The 22,260-nt window shown below is 43.7% G+C and overlaps 1 protein-coding gene across 1 annotated transcript in view; it reads right to left on the bottom strand.

The window, feature by feature from the left end:
• The window catches only part of LOC145399261 (serine/threonine-protein kinase SIK1-like), a 102,816-nt gene that overhangs the window by 4,903 nt on the left and 75,653 nt on the right, over nt 1-22,260 (bottom strand). Inside the window, exons 5-7 of the mRNA XM_080271957.1 lie at nt 21,658-21,828; nt 19,038-19,161; nt 495-709 (exon numbers count right to left, since the gene is read on the bottom strand). Of these exons, the coding sequence (XP_080128083.1) occupies nt 495-709; nt 19,038-19,161; nt 21,658-21,828 (510 nt within the window). The remainder of the gene's footprint in view (nt 1-494; nt 710-19,037; nt 19,162-21,657; nt 21,829-22,260) is intronic.

The following is a 22,260-nucleotide window of genomic DNA, read 5'->3' as shown; positions in this document are numbered from 1 at the left end:
CTCTCTGCCATTCCTTTCTCCCTCTCTCCAAGCTTCACTTTCTTGTTTTCCCAACATCAATGTGCAGTCCTGCATGGCCTACCTCTCTTCCTTCCTGCAGTTCTCTCCACCACTCCTCTCTCCCTCTCCCTTTTTCTTTCTTTCTCACTTCCCTCAGCTCTGCCCCTCTCATTCTGCCAGCATTTTCTTTCCCATTCCCCTCTCCCATTCTTTCTTTCCCATCTCTCTCCTTTTCCCAGTATCTCTGCCATTCCTCTCGCCCTTTTCTTCTTTCCTTCTTACCTCTCATTTTGCCAACATCTCTACCATTCCTCTCTCCCTCTCCCTTTCGTTCTTGCTCACTTCTCTCACTTTGCCGAAATCTCTAACATTCCCATTTCTCTATCTCGCGTCTTTCATAACATCTTTACTATCCCCTCCCCCCTCCCCGCCCACTCTCGTTTTGCCAGCCTCTACCATCTCGATTTTTCTCTCTCCCTTTCCTTCTTTCTCACCTCTCTTGTTTTGCCAACATCGATGCCTAGTTCCTGCATGACCCTCAGGACTTGCTCATTGGGGTCTGTGGATCGCTCCGCCATGATGGTAGGTGAGTCGAGTGAGACGCACGGCTGCTCTTCCGCCTGCATCCAGCGGTGCCGCTTGATCTGCTCCACGCTGTATCGCCGCGTTGGGTCTAGCACCAGCATCTTTCGCACCAGCTGTTCACAGTCTGCGATGAAGATGGACGCTGTAGTTTTGCGAGGATATACACACGAGAGCAGTTGACATGGAATGAATAATCTGGCAGCTCGAAACTATCACTGCTCACAGTCTGCACAAAAGGTGGACAATTAAGTCTGGGGAGATATACACACGGGAGCATTGGATATGGTGTGATAAATATGACAGGCTCGAAATTCTCCTCCTCTTCCTCCTCCTGATCATCATCATCATCATCATCTTTCGCATCTGCTGCTCACAGTCTACATAAAGATGGATGCTACTTTTGGGGGGAGGGAGGGGTGCCTATACACACGGGAGGATCCTAAATTAGGGAGAAAATTAACCAAGCTGGAAATCGCCACCACCATCATCCATGACAACTACAGTACGCCCCAACTGTTCACGGTCAGTCTAAACTTGCCAATCTACTGACTAATGTACCAACCTGTTTATGTTGTTATTGTGAAGGTGGTCCTGCTCGTACCAAATCATTACAGCACAAAGCTTAGATATACTCTTGACTTTAACTTAGCCTAGAACTGTCATCTTCATCTTCAATGTTCAGATGTAACGAAAGATTAGCGCTAGAATATGACACGGAAAGGATGTCGAACATTGCGATTGACTTATTTTACCTCTGATCTACGCGAAATAGACAGTAAAGGGGCAAAAATCTTGACAAATCAAATGAAAAAGAACAGTTACGGTATAACAATTATATAAGATTACTATTGCGCGGAACTGATACAAGCATTTAAAAAATATATATATTACTCAGTGAAACTGATACAAGCATGATTATGTAAGAAACGTACCGTATCCAAGAGGAATGATATCGAAAATACTTCATTCTTTTAAGGTAGAATGAAGGGAGACAATGAAAACATCATAACCCGGTATTACATAACATTTCAAGGACATCACTGATATAAATAAATAAATAAATAAATAAGTAAATCTTCGAGAAAACTGATGCGCTATTGACTGAGGCATTCCCAGTCACTCATTAATAGACAAAATAAATCGTAAAGGGCGAGAATAACAGCATAATTTTTACTTGCTGCTTAACATTGCTACTAGTATCATTAATTTGTAAACTGAGAATTTAAACACCATAGAGGTTATAATAAAACCGTAAGAAAACTAGAACACAAGTGCTATTTTTTTCACTGTATACAAAGAGGCTTCAATTAACGAGGTGTTTTTTTCCCAGTGATGTCGATACTCGATCGTCATTTGCTAGGCGTGAGGGTGCGTGGGTGGCCAGTGACCCGAGGCTGCTCCTCTCCTTGTCACTTGTGTTCAGTATTTTTCACTAGTTTCGCCATTAAGCTCGGATTTTCTCATCTACCTCATTTATACATCTCATCTGCCTCATTTATACATTCATTTTCTCATCTGCCTCATTTATACATTCATTTTCTCATCTGCCTCATTTATACATTCATTTTCTCATCTGCCTCATTTATACATTCAAACATATTAAAAGGTAAATACCAACCACGCTTTGTTATCTTCAGAGCGCAGGGTCTTGAGGCTAAGCGAATGTAATCCATCATTTAAGGGTGGAAGGTCTACCCAAAGTATATAGACTACATACTTTGGGTCTACCTGCCTCACACAATTTTTCATGATGGCAAACCGGCCACTTCCAGGGTTCGCACCGTAAAGCATAAGCCACAGTTCGTTCCTACCCAAGAGCTCAACCATCAGACCACGGGGTGTCTACTAAATCAACATTATTTTGTTAGCATTTGATATTCCCCACTTTGGTTCAGCACAACATTAAACGTTCTGTGTTGAGAGAGAGAGAGAGAGAGAGAGAGAGAGAGAGAGAGAGACTCCACTAATCCGACGAGAATACGGACGTGCAGAAGCTGTCCCGTCCTAAGAAAACTGAGCAGTAGACCGTGCAGACGAGAATAAAACCCTTCGCATTGTCGGTGGAGTTGGAGGCTTCGCAGCACCTCTTGTCATTGCGATTTTTTGGTATCATATTACTCCTTAACATTATCTTACTTATAATTTTATTATCGACATAGTTTACGATAAATGTACGAGGATACTAAAATATGATCTGCAAAAAAAACTGCAAAGTGGTGTTACGAAGGCTCCAAAGCCGACCGTATTCACAACCCCTTCAATCTTGTGATCTATCCTTCAGCTGACATGCGGTGATGCTGTACACCCCGGGTGGAGCAGTTGTGGCGTCCAACCGGGAGAAAATCCCTCGGTACTCTTATTTCCCTGCACCTCGCCAATGGAAATCTCTGGTATGACCCTGGTGAGGCGCTCTTTACCACAATAGGACACCGGTTCCGTACACAGTGTATATACAATACCGGACCTATAGGACGGCCTCACAGAAGCATCTGCTTACCTGTGGTCGACAGGTCTACTCAGCCTGACAGACCAGGGTTAAGCAACAAGAAGGGTCTATAGCTGTAAGAGCTGAGGAAAAATATATCTAACCCCTCCAGCTGAAAAAGTCTTCAAATAAAAGCGCCCCTAAGTAGCAAGAAACTAAAAAAAAAAAAAGAAAAATATTGCATGATCAGAATGAATGGGCTAAACTTCATACAATAAAAGTGAATATATACTAAGGTGACCAGAGTCCCGCTTTTAGGCGGGACAGTCCCGCTTTTTGGACGTCCGTCCTGCATTTTTAATTGTGATTAAAATGTCTCGCTTTTTTTTTTTTTTTTTTTTAGCAAATTATCTTAATTGTCCCGCTTTTAGAAGCTTACTATTGCATTAGATATAACATGACCTTCTATTATGAAATTAGGATGAATTACAAAAATTATACCTTTTTTTTTTTTTTCATGCGAGGAAGAAGGAACCAAAGGCCAGGAGACCGCAATAACAGTTCCCTGCAAGAGAAAAACAAAATACCAGAGAGAGCCAAATTCAAGATCCGATCATTTCGAGATGCCTGGACACACTGCGTTTGAAAGACTGGAGATCATAGGCTGCAGGAAATACAGACAGAGGGAGACAATTCCAGAGTTGACCTGTAGCATAAATGAAGGACTGGGAGTAACGGTTAACTCTAGAATTAGAGAGCTGGACAGAAAAGGGATGAGAGTTTGCTGCTAGACGGGTGCTACGCACCCGTCGTAGAGGTGGAGGAATGCATGCAGACAGTTCAGAGGAGCAGTGACCATTAAAGTGGCGATAGAAAAGAGATACAGATGCAACAGTGCGGCGAAGAGACAGAGGTTGAAGGGAGTCAGTAAGAGAAGGAGAGTTAATGAGATGAAAAGCCTTTGACTCCACCCTATTAAGAAAAGCTGTATGTGGAGAGCCTCCCCACACATGAGAGTTGTACTCCACACAGGGGCGGATAAAACCCCTGTATAGAGTCAACAATTGTGCAGGGGTAAAGAAAGAACGGAGTCGGCTTAGCACACCCAGTCTCTTGGAAGCAGATTTTACAAGAGATGTAATATGATCTTTCCAAGATAAGGCCCGAGTAAATGAAACCCCAAGCATGTTCAAGGATGATGCAGGATTAAGTTGATTATTATTAAACAATAGTGGGTATCCCTGTGGAAGATTTTGTCGGATTGATAGGTGTAAAAACTGAGTCTTAGATGCATTAAAAACAACCAGATTATCTTTACCCCAGTCAGAGATACGAGCCAAGTCAGACATTAGGTGTGCCATAGCTTCATCCCTTGTTTGTTGAAGTAACTGCTGAGATGGGTGTTGCGGGAACCGAATAGAAAGGTGAAGGGTGGGGTCATCAGCGTATGAGTGGATAGGGTTAGATGTACAGCTTAGAAGGTCATTGATGAATAAAGGGAAGAGAGTTGGTGATAGGATAGAGCCCTGAGGAACACCACTGCTGATAGATCAAGGAGAAGAACGATGGCCGTCCACAACAGCGACTATAGAACGACCAGAAAGGAAGCTGGCAATGAATGTACAGATAGAAGGATAGAAACCGTAAGAGGGCAGTTTGGAAATTAAGGATTTATGCCAGACTCGATCAAAAGCCTTTGAGATGTCAAGTGCAATGGCAAAGTTTTCGCCAAAGTCCCAAAAGGAGGATGACCAGGAGTCTGAAAGGTAGGTGAGAAGATCGCCAGTGGAGCGTCTCTGACGGTACCCGTACTGACGATCAGAAAGAAGGCTATGATAGGAAAGATGCCTTAAAAATTTTCTATTGAGAATTGACACGAAAACTTTTGAGATACAGGACGTTAAAGGGATTGGACGATAGTTAGAGGGTTGGGAATGGTCACCCTTCTTTGGGACTGGCTGAATGAGAGCAATCTTCCAGCAAGAAGGAAAGGTACAAGTTGACAGACAAAGGCGAAAGAGTTTGCCTGGGCAGGGTGTAAGCACAGAAGCACAGTTCTTGAGAACAACAGGAGGGACCCCATCAGGCCCATATGTCTTGTTAGTACTGAGGCCAGTGATGGCAGAAAATACATCAGCTGAAGAAATTGAAGTGATGGAGGAACAGCACCGGAATCGTCTAAGGTGGAATTGGAGGAGAAACTCTGTGCGAAGAGATCTGCTTTATCAGTAGAAGAAATAGCTACAGAACCATCAGAGTAGAAAAGAGGAGGGAAGGATGATGAGGTAAAGTTGTTAGAAAGGTTTTTGGCAAGGTGCCAGAAGGAGCGGGAAGAATTCGAGTTGGAGAGTTGACAGCATTTAGTACGGATGAAATTATTTTTAGCAAAGCGAAGAACAGACTTAGCACAATTCCGGGCAGAAACGTAAAGATGATGTGATTCAGGCGTGGGTTGGCTCCGGTACCTTTTGTAGGCCCTCTCCTTGTTGCGGACAGCATTAGAACAAGCGTGATTAAACCAAGGCTTTCTTGCATTAGACAAAGGATACGAGAAAGGAATGTATGCTTCTATACCCGAGAGAATAACCTCCGTAATGCGCAGGGCACACTCAGATGGCTCCCGGCCTTGGAAGCAATAATCATTCCAAGGAAAATCAAAGAAGTACTGCCTGAGGGCCTCCCAATCTGCAGCTCCAAAGTGCCACAGACGACGTTTCTTTGGAGGGTCCACAGGCCGTACCGGAGTGATAGGACAGGTTAAGGTGATGAGGTTGTGATCGGAGGAGCCCAACGGAGAGAAAAGATTAACAGTGTAAGCAGAAGGATTAGTTGTAAGGAAGAGGTCAAGTAAGTTGGAGCTCTCTCCAAGGCGGTCAGGGATACGGGTAGGGTGTTGCACAAGTTACTCTAGGTCATTCAGGATAGAAAAGATGTAGTCTTGTTCACCAGGTGGATCAGTGAAAGGAGAGGAGAGTCAAAGGTGGTGGTGAACATTGAAATGTCCTAAAATTAATTATTAATATAAAATCTATAATGCTCACTAGCTGGTAACTTTGGTCGACCCATTCACTGTACCGTACGGTATGTTCGGAGTTCGTACGAGACGTTAGTGTTTGATTAGCAGCCTCAATTTGAAGTGTAGCGCAGCAGCGGTCGCTGTCACATTAGTCAATATCTGTCTGTCTATATATCTGTCTATCTATATATCTATCTATATCTGTATCTGTCTATCTATCTATCTATCTATCTATAGACACACACACACACACACACACACACACACGCACGCGCGCGCGTCCCGCTTTTAGCTCCAATATATCTGGTCACCTTAATATATACAAGCAACTCATACCAGAAGACTGAGCCGTCGCCGCAACCTACAAGAACTGCCATGTGTTATAGTTATACGTAACTCCCTGTACGATGCCATTGTATTAGAGGGATAACTGGGAAAGCTTTTAACCTTTTCATTTCCAGGGGCCATATAAATAGCCCGGCCATAGCAAAAAACATTGACAGATAGATACATACAGATATAAAATTTGTACTAAAGGTGTTCTACGTTCTCCATCTTCATATTTCTTCACATTCATTTCGTTTATATTCGTTTGTCATTTATTTTCTGTCGTCGTTATTCAGTGCCAAAAATAGTCATTCCTTTACTTTTTCAGTAGCTTCTTTTTCAGCTTGCTTGGTATTGTCTGTCTGTCTGTCTCTCTGTCACTGGCTATGTTGACATGGATATACTATAACTATATTGGTAGCACAGTTACTTGTCATTATCATTAATATTATCATTACTATTGTTGTTTTTAATCCTGGGAAGCAGAATATCATTTTCGGCAACTCATCCTAAATTGTTGAGCGAAATTCAGTGTGTGTGTGTGTGTGTGTGTGTGTGTGTGTGTGTGTGTGTGTGTGTGTGTGTGTGTGTGTGTGTGTGTGTGTGTGTGTGTGTGTGTGTGTGTGTGTGTGTGTGTGTGTGTGTAACTCCTAGACTTGTTGATGGATTTGAATGAAACTTCTCAGGTAAGTTCATCTAGTTATTCTGAATGTCGTTCACTATAAACAATTTTCCAGCCATGAGTTTCTTTTGGGGGGTCAGCCCCCTCAGCAAATAAAATATTCTCAGAAATAGTGAAAGGAGAGCAGATATGGCTTTCATATCTTGGTACATGTTGTAAAACGGACTCTCTTCCGTAATGCGATGTTTACGGAACGTTACCCCTCCCCAGTGATTCTCAGGGGGTCAGCTTCCTTACCCTCCCCCGCCGCCCCCCCAAAAAAAAAGGTGAAAGTGAGCATATGGATTTCAAGGAAACTCTTCAGGTCAATTCGTCTGGTTCACTGGTAATGTCTTCCGCTATATAAATTTTTCCACAATTATTCTTAATGAGGTCGGCTTCCCTACAAAACTTACAAGAACACAGACTAGGGGAAGGACAGCAGATATCGCTTTGATATCTTAATACAGTACATGTTGACTGGGCTCCCATTCGCTAACTGCTATATACTACTATTATGGCTGAGTGTATCCTGAGATACCATCCCTTCACACAATTATGCCATCACGGCGATCATGTGACTTATATCAAGATACTGTACTATTTTTTTTTTATGAAGCATTTTTTTTTCTTTCCAAATCAGTATGCATATCGCTGGACTGGGTATGCAGGTTCCACATTTTCTCTGAATGCACAGGAAGAAACCCCACGTCTACTTTATTACTACTATTATTATTTTAATAATTCTTTTATTAGCCTATATACTGACGAGAAACTTGGTTTGGACGATAATGAATTACTACTAATACTACTACTCTTACTATTAGTAGTAGATCTACTAACCCAAACACTACTACTGCTAGTCATAGTAATATTGTTGCTGTTGCTGCTGCCAGTACAACAGCACCTACTACTAGTAGCAGTAGTAAGAGTACCAGCAGTAGTAGTAGTAGCAGTAGTGGTTTTATTATTACAGTTATTATCCTTCTGGTTTTACTGTTATTGGTTTTAATACAACAGTAACCAGTAGATATCGCTACTAGTGCTATTACTTTAACTACTACTGCTACTATTACTGCTACTATCATTATTATTATCTCAATATCAATGGTTATTATCACTCCTACTATTCTTTACTCTCATTATTATTTCTACTATAACCACTATGACGACTACTATTTCTACTACTATCGCTATTTCCACCCAGTACTGGCAGAACTGTGTGGGCGGGTAATACTGGCAACACTGCACCTCTGGTCTTGTATGTGGGCGGGTTCTGACGTCACTGAGAGAGAGAGAGAGAGAGAGAGAGAGAGAGAGAGAGAGAGAGAGAGAGAGAGAGAGAGAGGGGGGGAGGGGGAAATGGGAAGGGAAAGGTGTGGGTGGAAAGAAGGGGGACGTGTGTGTGTGTGTGTGTGTGTGTGTGTGTGTGTGTGTGTGTGTGTGTGTGTGTGAGGGAGAGAGAGAGTAGAGAAAAGGGTGAAAGGGAGGGACGGAGGGAGGGAGGTGAAGGAGCAGGGGGAGAATGAGAAGGAGGGTAAGAGAGAGAGAGAGAGAGAGAGAGAGAGAGAGAGAGAGAGAGACAGAGAGACAGACAGACAGAGAGACAGACAGACAGACAGACAGACAGACAGACAGACAGACAGAGACAGAAGAATGAGGGGGGGAGAAGGGGAAGGAGAGTAGAGAGGGAGAGGGAGGAGGGAGTATGGGGAAAGGAAGGAGGAGAAGAGAAAGAGAGAACGGAGGAGAGAGGGGGAGACATGTGGGAGGAAAGAGGTAAGATAGTCAATGGAAGAGAGGGGGTGGGGAGGAGGAAAAGGAGGCGGTGGAGGAGGAGGGGGAGGGGAGGGAGGAAGAAAGATGAAGAGTGTAGTGAGTGGGTGGAGGAGGAGGAGGAGGAGGATTGAAGAATAAAAATGGATTACAAGAAAGAGTAAAACAAGGAGAGAGAGAGAGAGAGAGAGAGAGAGAGAGAGAAAGAGAGAGAGAAGGGGGGTAATGGGACTAGGAACATATAGTGGTGAATCTGAGAGGGGAGGGGCATACCTGGGCGCGTGACCTCCCCAAATAATAATAATAATAATAATAATAATAACAACAACAACAACAACAATAATCTAGATCCACCATTGTCAACATCACCACATAAACCACAATCACCACAACTATCATCACCACACCGCCACAGCCATAGCATCAACAACCACTATCATAACCACAACAACCGTCATCATTATACCCCAAACAACTACTACCACTCTCATAAACGTCAAAGCTACCACACTACCAAAGCAACAACATCAACTACTACCACTATTATAATCACTACAACTACCACCACTACCGTATCATCACACCCAAAGCAAATACTGCTACTACTATTACAACCACCACAGCTACACACTCGTCACAACTACTGTATACAATCACCACACCTACCACACCAACAGTCTTCTTTACGTGGGAGAAACCAACCACATCAAGCAGGCTAATCCTCTCATAACGACGAAAATCTTAACCATACTTCTCTCACCCAAACTTGACCTAGATGTTCGTCATTTTGCAGCTAACGTCACGTAGCACAGTGGTATAGAACACAATGCTGCGGCTCCACAACTTTTCCAATGCACTTCTTCGTGACTAGCACCATTTTTAACCATAAACCTGTCACTGTCATTTTCTGACCTTTAACTATGCGATATGCTGCAAAAAGACGAAGATGCCGGGACAAGTTAAGATGATGTAAGTAGCAAAAGAACGAACATGTTGGCCAAGTTAGGGTGAAGTAAGAAGCAAAAGGACAATATATCTGAGCCAAGTCAAGGTAAATTAGGTTTAAAAAAGAACGAATATCTGGGCCAAGTCAAGGTGAAGCAAGCAGCAAACAAACGAATAGCTTAGCCAAATCAAGGAGCAAGGAGCGTAGTGAGCTCTCGTGGTGTAAAAATTATAATAAGTCTATGCTAACTCTGATGATGAAAGTAATCTTCACTGCTTTATACCTCACCGCCAGATGATGTCTTTCGGCTTCAAACTGGCCTCCCGTCGGACAAATGTTAAATATTATCCTGACTGACATTTATGGCCAGAATAGAGAACCTGGTATTTTTACCACTGCGAAAAAACAGAAATATTCACCACTCGGGCTCGTATTCTGATCGGTTAAAGACGGTTCCTAGCGCCTCTTCCTTGGTGGTTTATTTTTGCATTTTCATATAGCTCCTAAATAATCCATATTGTCTTTTTTATGCAATCTCTATTAGCAACAATCATAAAAAGTATATATGAGAGTCGTAAAGATGGTGGAACCGATATAATCAGGCGGCTACACTATCTGGCTATACAAACGTCCCTCAGCTACTTCCCTAAGCCCGAAGAGGAGGATGGTGGACTGCAGAAGGACAACTTAAGCCTGGAGTCCATCGGGCTCACGTTTCAGATGAGGCTGAGGCTGAAGCCACACGACCAAACACTTCCCTCCGATGACAAGAGAAGAGAGGCGTATATTACATACTATTACTGCTACCACCAGACGCACATATTCAGATCTAGAGAGACATTTCGACCTAGAGGTGTTACATATAGCCTGCATTAGCTTCTTTACTACTTATAATCGTTTGGTGGAGACAAAAAAGTAAATAAACAAAAACCACGGGGTTAACCTCCCCTTCCACTCGAACTAAAGCCTACTAATCTCATGATGATAATGTTGATGATGATTAAAACAAAGCGTATAAAATAATCTTTTTAAAAAGTGAGTGAAATATCTCAAGTCCAGGAAGAAAGAAAGAAACGTTCCGCGAAAGGCGATATTGCGTCTGGTTGGAGTATGCTGGTGACGTCACAGGTGCGGGCGGAGCTTCAGGCGTTCACCCACGCTCAACCTAAGCGGAAAGAAACTAAAGCTAAATAAATATATACAGTAATATAAATCCAACTAGGGCGGCGTCTTTTGTTACTTTTTTTTTTATGATCAGACGAGTTTTTTCAACTACGGAAAGGCCTCGCACTGAAGAGGTTTAATAAGGGTGTATCAACTGTAACTCCTCCAGTTCGTAAACTCTCGTGAGATTATTAAACTGTCAGATAGCAGTATCACTATACAAAGGGTGCAGGAGAGAGGCGTCTTCACGTGGTGGCACCGTTATAACCACGTGGATCCACAAACGTCTCTCAGCTACTTCTGTAACTACTATTTCTGCTACCACTACTTTTATCGCTATTAGTAAAAGCGAAAGGACACATTTGATAGCTACACCCGGCCCAACCGTATCCACCAGACCACCATCCCACCACATCTCCAAAGGTGTCCTGTGATTGGACACACACCATGTGCACACCATACGCACCCCAGACGCCCTCAACACACCAGACCCACCACCAACACACCGCACACCTCAACAATCACCATAAGTGTGACGTTCATACAACTTTGCGGTTGCAACTTTGCCAGATTTAATCCATCAAAAGGGTACAGTGACTCAGTGAGTGAGTGGGTAAGTGACAGAGATATGCACTGGCCTTCTCTGTAGGAGGGAAAAAAATAAAAAAGACCATCAGTCCTAATCCCGATACCTTGTTTTCTATTCACACTACCTGAATGTACTGCGTTGCCAGTAAACAGAATATTTTATTAAAAAAAAAAAAATGCCGTTTTCAATAAAAAGCCTCCTTTCAATAATAAAAACGTATGGTTACACACACACACACACACACACACACACACACACACACACACACACACACCTGTATGTACATAATTCCACTAACGTTTACAAAACTACCACTTTTCAACTATTAATCTACCACTTTTCTATTGGTCTGTCCATCCGTAACACATCACCAATCCTTCCTGCCATCGTCACCAGCAAAACTGCCCACACCTGGTCCTTCCAACATATTCTCGACCTACATCTCCGCCCACCACCACAACACTGGCCAGGGTCTTGTTTACACCAGTCTACTCGTTATACAGGGCTAAAAATAGGGACTTGGATGTAAAACTGGCGGTTACGTAGCATACTCTGAGGGAATGTTCGGGGGTTTATCTTTTCAGCATTGCTTGTGTGGGTCGTAGACTACGTGGCTTTGGAGACTTTGTTAACAGCTCTTTCTCAGTTATTTGTTTTCCACACTAGAGCTCACTGTTCTCTGGCAGGTTACTGATACAGCATCATGTTCCTTCTCCTGAAATCCGTATCCTCGCCATCTAATCCTTCACCTGTTCCCATCCATCCTTCCGGTATAATGGCTTCAGAACACTTCTTTGTCATTATCATCATCATCATCATCATCACAACTCTAACCCCACAATAATAATAATAATAATAATAATAATAATAATAATAGTTATAATCATCATCATCATCATCATCATCATCATCAAAATAATAATAATACTTATAATAATAATAATAATAATAATAATAATAATAATTGTAAATATCAGCCCAATTATACTCCCACTACAATATAATGTGTGGGTTCGGAAGCATGGGAAAAAAAAAAAAAAAACGAAAATTTAAAACGCAGAAAAACTATCAACAGTATGCCCGGTAAAAATGGGCCACGCACCCATTGACTCCCCATTCACGCATTCAAAACTATGAACAAAAAAATATATTAGTAAAAATGAAAATACGTTACTAAATGGAATTTCGTTATTTCCGTTGTGTTCGATTCAAATTTAAGGGTTACTCTTTAAATTTCATCGACGGTTACGCAATAATTTGAATACGCTTTCCTGCGATAAGTCAAAATACAGTAGCCTAATTTATGAAGAACTGAATGCTCTCTCTTTCTCTCTCTCTTCCAGTATATCACCAGTCATTTTCCTTCCATTATCATCATTACTTTACTTCACCGCATTGTTAGGTGTAAAATGAGGTCGGGATGATGATGATTTACTACTACTACTATTACTACAACAACAACCACTACTACTAAAAAAAAAAAAAAAAACACTCTACCACCACCATAACTAGCACCACCATCACCACAGCCGTGCAAACCACACAACCACCCCATTCGCCCTAATAGCTCGTTCCAAGTCTCATTCCCTCAATTACTGCCTTTATTACCACTGACCCCAGACGATTTCATTCAGCTTAGCATCCACTGGGGTCAGACGATTTTAAGGGTAGATGGGATTTAATGGAAGGAAGGATGAAAGGAAGGCAGAAAGGACGGGACGGGATGGGATAGAATGGGATACAGTGGGTTAGGATAGATAGAAGGGAGAGAAGAGGAGACGACAGGAGGTGTATGGAAAGGAAAGGAGAGGAAGGAAAGCAGAAAGGAGGAGGACGGCGGAGGAGGGAGGGGACGAGAAAGGAGGGAAGGGGTGAAGGGGGGAGAGAGAGAGAGGGGGGGGAGTGGGAAAGGTGAGAAGTGGGAAGTGGGAAAGAGAGGTGAGGTGAGGTGAGGTTAGGTGAGGAGGGGAGGGGAGGGGAGAGGAGGAGACGAGGAAGTGAGGAGAGGAGGGATGGAAGGGGAGGGGGCAATGAGGGAGGGAAGGAAAAAGGGACGATAAAAGAGGGAGGAGTGAGATGGAAGGAGGCTAGGGGCAAAGGAGGGAGGGGGTTAAGGGAGTGAGAGAGGGATGAAGGAAAAGAAAGGGATGGACGAGAAAGGAAGGGAGGAGTGTGAAGGAGGTAGAGACAAATGGACGAGGGAAATGAGGAAAGACAGGTGGAAAGGAGGTGGGGGAAGATGAGCACGAAAAATGGAAAAGAAAAGGGAAGGGGCGGGAGAGAAAGAGGGATAGTGAGAGAAGGCAAAACTGAGGAAAATTGGGAAGGAGGACAAAAGGAATGAGAAAGAAAATCAAACAACAGGCCAGTTCATTGTTTTGGGACTTTCTGACTGGGGTAGGTCGTGACTATGGTAACAAGACAAGGATAGTAACGCAAGGAAGGGTGGGAAAAAGAGGGAAGGAGGGAGGGAGGAAGAGGGGAGAAGGAGGGAGGGATGAGAGGGGAAAATGCGGGGAGAAGGAGGGAAAGGGCAGGAGGGACGCCAACGTAAGGAGGGAGGGAGGAAGAGGGGAGAAGGAGGGAGGGAAGAGGGGGAAAATGCGGAGAGAAGGGATAGAACAGAGGGGAGGAAGGGGGGAAAAGGGAGGGAAGAGAAGGGAGGATGAGGGAGAAGGGGACATGGGGAGGAAGAACGGGAGGAAGAGGGAGACGAAGAGAACAAGAAAGAGAAGGGGAGAGCGGCAGGAAGGAAGGGAAGAGGAGGGAGATGGGGAACAAAAGATAAAAAGGGAGAAGGAACGAGGACGGGAGGGATGGAGAGAAGAGGAGACAGACAGAAAGAGGGAGAGAGAGGGAAGGAGAGGGAGGGGAGGTGGGGATGAATAGAGGACTGGGGTGGGGAGGGGATGCGTGAGAAGGGGAAGGGAAGCAGATAAAACTGGGTGGAGGATGAGTAGAGAATGAAGGATAGAAAGACAGGGAGGGGAAGGGACTGAAGGGGAGGAGAAAGAAAAGAGGGGAGGGATAGACAGGTTAGGGGAGAAGAGTAAAAAGTGAAGGATAGAAAAGTGGGGAGGGGAGAGGAGAGAAGGGAGAGGGAGGTTAGGGGGGATGTGGGTAGACAGAGAAGGATAGAAGGATGGGGAAGGGAGAAGAGGGGAGGGGAGGGTAAGGAGGAAGTCAGAGTAAGGGACAGAAGAATGGGGAGGGAAGGTGAGGGGAATGAAAAAGAATAAGCGCAGAGTGAGGGATAGTAGGTTGGGTAGGGCAGGGTACGACAGGGTGGAAGTGGGGAAGAGGAAGGAGAGGGGAGAGGAGGGGAAGGTGGGGAGGGAGAAAGAGCGGGAGGGGAAGGGACAGTGGGGAAGGGGAAAGTGAGGGAGAGGGGAAAGGAGAAGGGAGGGAGGGGGAGTTAGGTTGACGTCATAGTCTAAAGCTGAGGTTCAGTAGTCGACAAAGGGGAGGGGGAGGTGGAAGGGGAGAGAGAGAGAGAGAGAGAGAGAGAGAGAGAGAGAGAGAATGGAATGACAGGAGGGAAAGAGGCAGAGAAAATAAGAGAACGGGAGGAAGGGAGAAAAATGGTAGAAGGGGAGGGAGGGAGGGAGATAAAATGGGAGGAGGGAAGGTAGGGAGGTAGAAAGAAAATGGGAGGAGGGGAAGGAGGGAAAGAAAATGGGAGGAGGGGAGGGAGGGAAAGAAAATGGGATGAAGGGTGGTACAAGAGAAACAATGGGGAGAGGGAGAGGTGAGAAATAATGAGGGGGGAGGAAAGGTGAAGAGAAAGTGGGAGAGGGGGTGGGGAGGAGAGGAAGAATGACGGAACGAGAGAGAGAGAGAGAGAGAGTAGGTATTTATAGAGAGTGTGACGTGAGAGACAGTTGTAGTTGCGACGATATTTTAAGGCAGATAAAGGTAGCTCACTTTCACTCTCGCTCGCTCTAACTCTCAAACAATAGCACTTAGCTCATCGAGGTTATTTATATGGGGTAATTCTTGTGACTGATGACTCGCTGGTAATACAGTAAGTTGTGTTAATGGTGACTACTTCAGTACGATGGTCTTTATTTATATTTTATTCCCGCTACCAACATTTTACTTTACTCATGTTCAGACAATCCCGTAGTAGTAAAGTAATTAAAAAGATATATTTAACCCCTCTAGTTAAAAAAGAAATCATCAGTAAATAAAAACAGGATACAGAACAGACATTAGAGTATTAAAAACAGTAATCTTTCTATTGCTAAGGGCTATGCAGAATATCATATCCTGTTGAGTGTCAAATGGCTTAATTACCTTCCTCCTACACACGAAGACAAACACCTACACACAGACACAGACACAGACGGACACCTACACACACACACACACACACACACACACACACACACACACACACACACACACACACACACACACAGACGGACACCTACGAGCACGCACACAGACGGACATCTACAAAGCACAGACGGACACCTACACACACACACACACACACACACACACACACACACACACACACACACACGCACGCACGCACACACACAGTCCTACACACCCACACCCACACACGCACCCACACACACAGTCCTACACACCCACCCACGCACGTGCAATTGGTTAAAGAGATGGGTAGGTAAGTAGAGTTCTAGGGTCGTAACTCATTGGCGTAAGATTATCGTGGCACATCTTCCTTTGCAATTTATTTTCACATGCACTTTAATACTCTTACACGTTACAGACAGGACACAACCAGTAAGGAGATGAAAACAGATAAAATTCCCAGTACCATTCATTCTTTCAATTCGCAGACGTCTCTCTCTCTCTCTCTCTCTCTCTCTCTCACACACACACACACTCACACACACACACACACACACACACACACACACACACACACACACACACACACCTTCGCATGTACGAATAACAGGACTATTCAGAGATTCTGACAATATAAATTTACTCAACAAGCTAATCAGGTTTTTCACACAGCAGGCAATGCTCCAGTTTGGGGTAATTTACGCATCCTTCAGAAACTCCACACATCAGGGGACATCCAAATAAAATAACGATAAAGTGATATTACAGTTGAAATAGTTACAGAAAACGAGACGACAGGGGACAAGAGGCAGTGACCTCCTCCAGGAAGATCATATTTTCTTTATTTTGTTCCTAGTGCCGCTTTATTCCCCTCCCCCCATCTTAGGAGACATGTTTCCTAGTGAAGGTGAGGTAGAACAAGTATCAATCAATACCTTCAGTGGACTAACACTAGTTTTTATCATGTTTTAGCTAACACAAAACCATTATATTAAGGCTTGGTGAGATCTCCAGCCGAGGAGGGGTTAAAAAACTTATTCATCCCTTCAGCACAGTGACGTCAATCTAGTTTTTCCTGGCTACAGGGAGACGAGACAGTGAAATGGTTAACCGTTCTGGCATGAAGGTAATAACACGTCACAAACAACCTCCAGAACAAAAACAATAAGAGAAGGTAAAAGGAGAGCATACTGTACCTATATCTGTCAATCTATATACCGTATATAAAGAGAGACACATATGCACATAAAGCTCCATTACCCTCTGGTGGCGAAATGGACAAGGTTAATGGAATAAGAGTGACTACAGTGAGAATTCCAGGATGTGTATTTCCGTACTGTAAGCTATTTAAGCACTCGAGCTAAGTTTTCTGTTCCCAGGATGATCGCTCAACTTGATTTACCGGCAACCCCACCCCTACCTAACGTACTCATGCTATAACTCAGACCTTCCCGGAAAAGAGTGCGGGTCTTCCATCCACGACCGATGACTGCATGCAACGTCACAAAGAACTACGCTGGTCATCTACACTTAATATACTGGACTACCGTAGCTTAACCTTGGGCCCCTACACCTCGAAGCGGCAATACTGGGTTGACTCATTGAGAAAATCTATAAGTAGAAAACACAAGGACAGAAAATAACACACAGGAGGGTAGGAGTATTGCATCCTCCCTCCACCACTCTTTCTCATCTGTGTGATCAACATGTTAGTTAAAAAGCTCCCCACACACACACACACACACACACACACACACACACACACACACACACACACACACCATAAAAATATTAACCTATTTCTATTAAGATCAAAACTACATTCCTCTCTCTCTCTCTCCATTCTTGTTCCACTCCCTCTTCTCTGTTCATCATTGTTCCCAACTCTCTCTCCATTCTTGTTTCACCCCCTCTTCTCGGTTCATCATTGTTCCCAGCTCTCTCTCTCTCTCTCTCTCTCTCTCTCTCTCGGCAGTGACGCAAGTAGACGAAACACACTACGTAAGCCGCGTGGAAAATATGTCCCACACACATACACACTAACATTATATTTATAGTATTTACGTATTGACACGCTATAAATATGCCGTTCTAAAATTAATTCTAAATCCCGTATTAAAACAATATTTTTAGAATGTTTAATGTTTACGTGTAGCAAAAAGGTGTCATGTTCTGTTCTATTATTACGTCTCATAAAAGTATTGTGAGACTGTTGGACTTAATGTATGATTTTTTTATGGGAGCACATGGCTTGTTGCGGATATTTATACACTAACAGACGCCGCATCCTACGAGGGGTGGACAAGAAAACAATAGTCTCCAGGCATTCGTGTTCTTATTCATCAACATTGCTACGAATGACCGATCTTCCTCATCTATTTTCACACCTAGTTTTTGGTCTCTCTCTCCTCCTTCTGACCACTTCATTCATCCTGCATCATAGACTTCCCCATCTTCTTTCTGGTTTACCTCCTCCTCTATTCATCTTCGGCGCGTATTCTCGTCGGTTAAAGAAGCTCCCTGACACCTTTTCCTAAGCGACTTACAGTATTTTGCTCATTACTCCTTACTATCCTCTTCTGTCTCATAATAAATAATTCAAACCACCATATTCATAATAAATAACAACAAATTGATATTAACCAGCCAAAAAAAAAAAAAAAAAAAAGACAAATCGCTTAGGAAGATGTGTTAGGGAGCTTCCTTAATAGACAAGAACACTGATCTCACTCATTCAACCTTACTCATATACTATCTCTTTTTTTTCTAGTTTATCTCTCCTCCTCCCAGACATTTCCTTACCTTCCCCCTCCACCTTGCTCTTCATCTAATTCCCCTTCTTCCAACCACCTCTCCCTCATTCACCTCCCGCCACATACATCCCTACCTTGTCATTCTCCCTTGCTCCTGGTCAGCCTCTCATTCTGACCACACTACTCTTATACACCCTCCCTCATACTCTCCCCTCTCTTATCCTTCACCTTGTTAGGAGAGGTGACGTACTTGCATCAGGTACTTAAATGAAGTGACGTACTTACACATGTATAAGTAAATTGACGTAATGACATGTGTACTAATGACGTGACGTACTTACATATGTACTAACAAGGTGACGTACTTGCATGACTATAAGCGGCGTGACCGCACTTACATGTGCACTAACGAGGTATTTCCATATGTACAAGTGAGACGAGGTACCTACTTGGGTACTAATGCTGTACTTACCAGACGACATGAAGTATGGTATCCTGAATCGTCCTGACAGCACCCTGTCCCTGAGGGCGGGTAGGGTGGCGCCGTCGAAGGGAAGAGCCCCACACACCAACACGTATAGCACCACACCCAGGCTCTGTAAGTACACCCATGATAAGTAAGTTGGCATAAGGTTAACTTAGTGGTTCTGTAAGTGGTACTTGTGTGATGCGACTCTGAAGCTCTATATCTATTTATTTATTTATTTTTTTTTTTTCATGTTTTTGACTCCGAGCAAAGGCTTCACATCCCGTTCCCTGTGGACCAGCAGCCCTCCTACATTCCATACAACTCCGCAAACCACCACTTCGGCGATAACACCCATCGTCCCTATTGACTATATGCTGGAGCTGTCTCATATTGGACGGGTGTACCGGCATTAGCGTGGGTGTTTTTACATGTCGGCGGGTCTTATGGTAGATCAACAGCCGATATTGGAACCTGGGTCAATTGGGACAGCAGGCCACCTCTCTGCCGACTCGGTAGGTAATGTGTAAATAGAGACGGGGTTAGTAAGAGCACGTATTGCACACCCCCAAGCTGGATAAGTATGATATAAGTGGCTACAGGGTTTTTGTGCTGAAAAGGAAAGAACAAAAGGCCAACAGCCTGTAAGTACATGTCAGTTTTAATGGAAGTTTAACCAAAATATTCAAAACCAAAAGCTGTTTACTTCAAGAAACCTGTAGACATTGTGTTTAAAGACTGATCACAGGTAGTGCGAATGACAAAGTGGGAAGACATTTCATGAGTTGACCAGTTGCGTACATGATAGAGTAAGTGCTAAACTGTTAACAATGAGAGGGCGAAAGGAAACCTGATCCCCGCCCCCCTCCTTTCTCTGGAGTTTTTGTAAGCAGGTGTATATCAGTAGTAGATCTGATCAACAGTTCTGGAAGTTGATACACACTGTTACAAGGTCTGGTTAGTACCTCTGTATGTAGGGATATGGCGTTCTCCGGTCTGCTTAGTAGTTCCGTAAGCAGGAGTACAGCGTTACTGGGTCTGCTAAGTAGTTCTGTGATTAGGGATAATGTTATTAGGTCATGTTAGTTCCGTAAGTAGATACTGGGTATTGGTAAGTCTGGCTTGTAGTTCTCTGGGTAGGGACAGGACGTTTGAAGGTCTGGTTAGTAGTTCTGTAAGCATACAGGTACATAAGGCGTTAGTAACTCTGGTTAATAGACATGTAAGTATGTCAAGGGTTAGAACTAGTTAGTAGCTCTGTAAGTACACAGCGTTAGCAGATCTGGTTAGTTGCTCTGTAAGTATGAATAGTGTCAGTACGTTTCTTTCATAGCTCTGTAAGTAAGTAAAGGGCGTTAGTAGGTCTGGTTAGTAGTTTGTAGGTCTAATTAGTATTTCCATTAGCAGAAGAATAGCGTTAACAGATCTGGATAGTCGCACTGCAGGTAGGTATAGGACGTTAGTAGGTCCGGTTAGTCCTTCTGGAAGTAGGTGTAGGATGTCAGTATATCTGGTTAGTATTTCTGAATTTCTATGTATCACGTACAGGATTTTAGTAGGGACGGTTGGCTGTTTCGTAAGTAGATATACATTAGTAGTTCTGTAAGTAGGCACACGGCGTTAGTAGTTCTGTAGGTAGGCACACAACATTTGTAGGTATGTGGGTAAGCACGCGAGGTTAGCAGATATATAAGTAAGTAAACTACACGAATTTAGGAGATCTGTAAGTAGGTACACCACGTCACTAGGTCCGTAAGTAGGTACACATGCGTTAATGGGTTTATCAGTTTCTAAACGCAGCCCTACTTCCCACCGGTACATAGGGCGGGTAACATGCAAGAAAAGGAAAAATGTAACACCTATTCACTTATTCATCCAGCCATCATCCAACCCTTACTGTCCCATCAACAGTGTAGGGGCCCGGGGCTAGGTTTCCCGATATTAGACGCTGGTAACCGGTCACTTCTCCCTGAGCGGCAGTATGTGAATAGTAAACCCCAACTCCTAACCCTTAGACATGAACTCTGGCCCACACGCATTTGAAGTGCACTTAACCCACATTTGTTGGTGATATGGTTACTACTCAGCGCTGTAAATGGTTATCTGAAGTCCAGTGCCATTTGGCTAGTCACTCAGCGCAGTCCCCTGTAGGTATGATTACATCGAGTGAATGGATGATGAGCATCTTGCACAAACCACTTATCATTTAACCCTTCGAAATTCTCGGCTTCATCCCATAGGTAAGATCCTACGCACACTGTATGTACTAGTGATGGCCTATACGTGGTAGTGTGCAGCGTGATGTGTGGCAGTGTGTGGTGTGGCGTGTGGCAGTGGGCAGTAAGCAGTGTGGTAGTGCATCGTGTGATGTGTAGCAGTATGTTACGTGGTATGTTCAATGTGTGTATGTGTGTGTGTGTATGTGTGTGTGTGTGTGTGTGTGTGTGTGTGTGTGTGTGTGTGTGTGTGTGATGTATGGTAGTGTGCAGTGTGATAATGGGTAGTGTGACGTGTGGTAGTGCATTTACATATTTAATTCATTCCTAGTTCAACCATTCCTCACTACTCTGACCTCAACACACATCAATCACCCCAAAACACCCCCGGAGCACCACATCCCACTGACCCAGACGTCAATCTCGGGGCCGATGTACTTCTTTCCCTCGAAGACCTCAGGCGCGGCGTACGGGGGCGACCCACACCAGGTAGTAAGGGTGTCGTTGGGCGTGAAGTAGTTGCTGAAGCCCCAGTCGGCGATCTTGATGTTCATGTGAGCGTCCATTAGCAAGTTCTCAGCCTGAAAAATAAACAGAAAAAATTAGAGCATTTCATTGTTTTACCTTACGTTATATCTATCTATCTATCATCTATGTATTTACCAATCTATCTATGTTGATGGTAGCGGCAATAACTAACTTAGGTCAATGTATAGAAGAATTCAAGGTACAACAATTAAATGCTGAATCACCAGTCTATATAACGCTCCATCTGTAGGTACACTAGAGGGAGAGAGAGAGAGAGAATGTGTGTGTGTGTGTGTGTGTGTGTGTGTGTGTGTGTGTGTGTGTGTGTGTGTGTGTGTGTGTGTGTGTGTGTGTGTGTGTGTGTGTGTGAGTCCAAAACACTACGGTGCCAGCCTGCCAGATTTCACTTACTTTTTTTTTTTTTTCCTTATCGACCCCGGAACAACCATGCCTACTGTATATATATTTTGTGATACCAGGCTATA

The sequence above is a fragment of the Coenobita brevimanus genome, chromosome 1, assembly GCF_032717465.1.
Source record: "Coenobita brevimanus isolate Jiangsu-jjx chromosome 1, ASM3271746v2, whole genome shotgun sequence".
NCBI classification, from domain to species: domain Eukaryota; kingdom Metazoa; phylum Arthropoda; class Malacostraca; order Decapoda; family Coenobitidae; genus Coenobita; species Coenobita brevimanus.
Note: the sequence above shows the minus strand (reverse complement) of the source record. Positions and strands in the feature narration are given on the sequence as shown.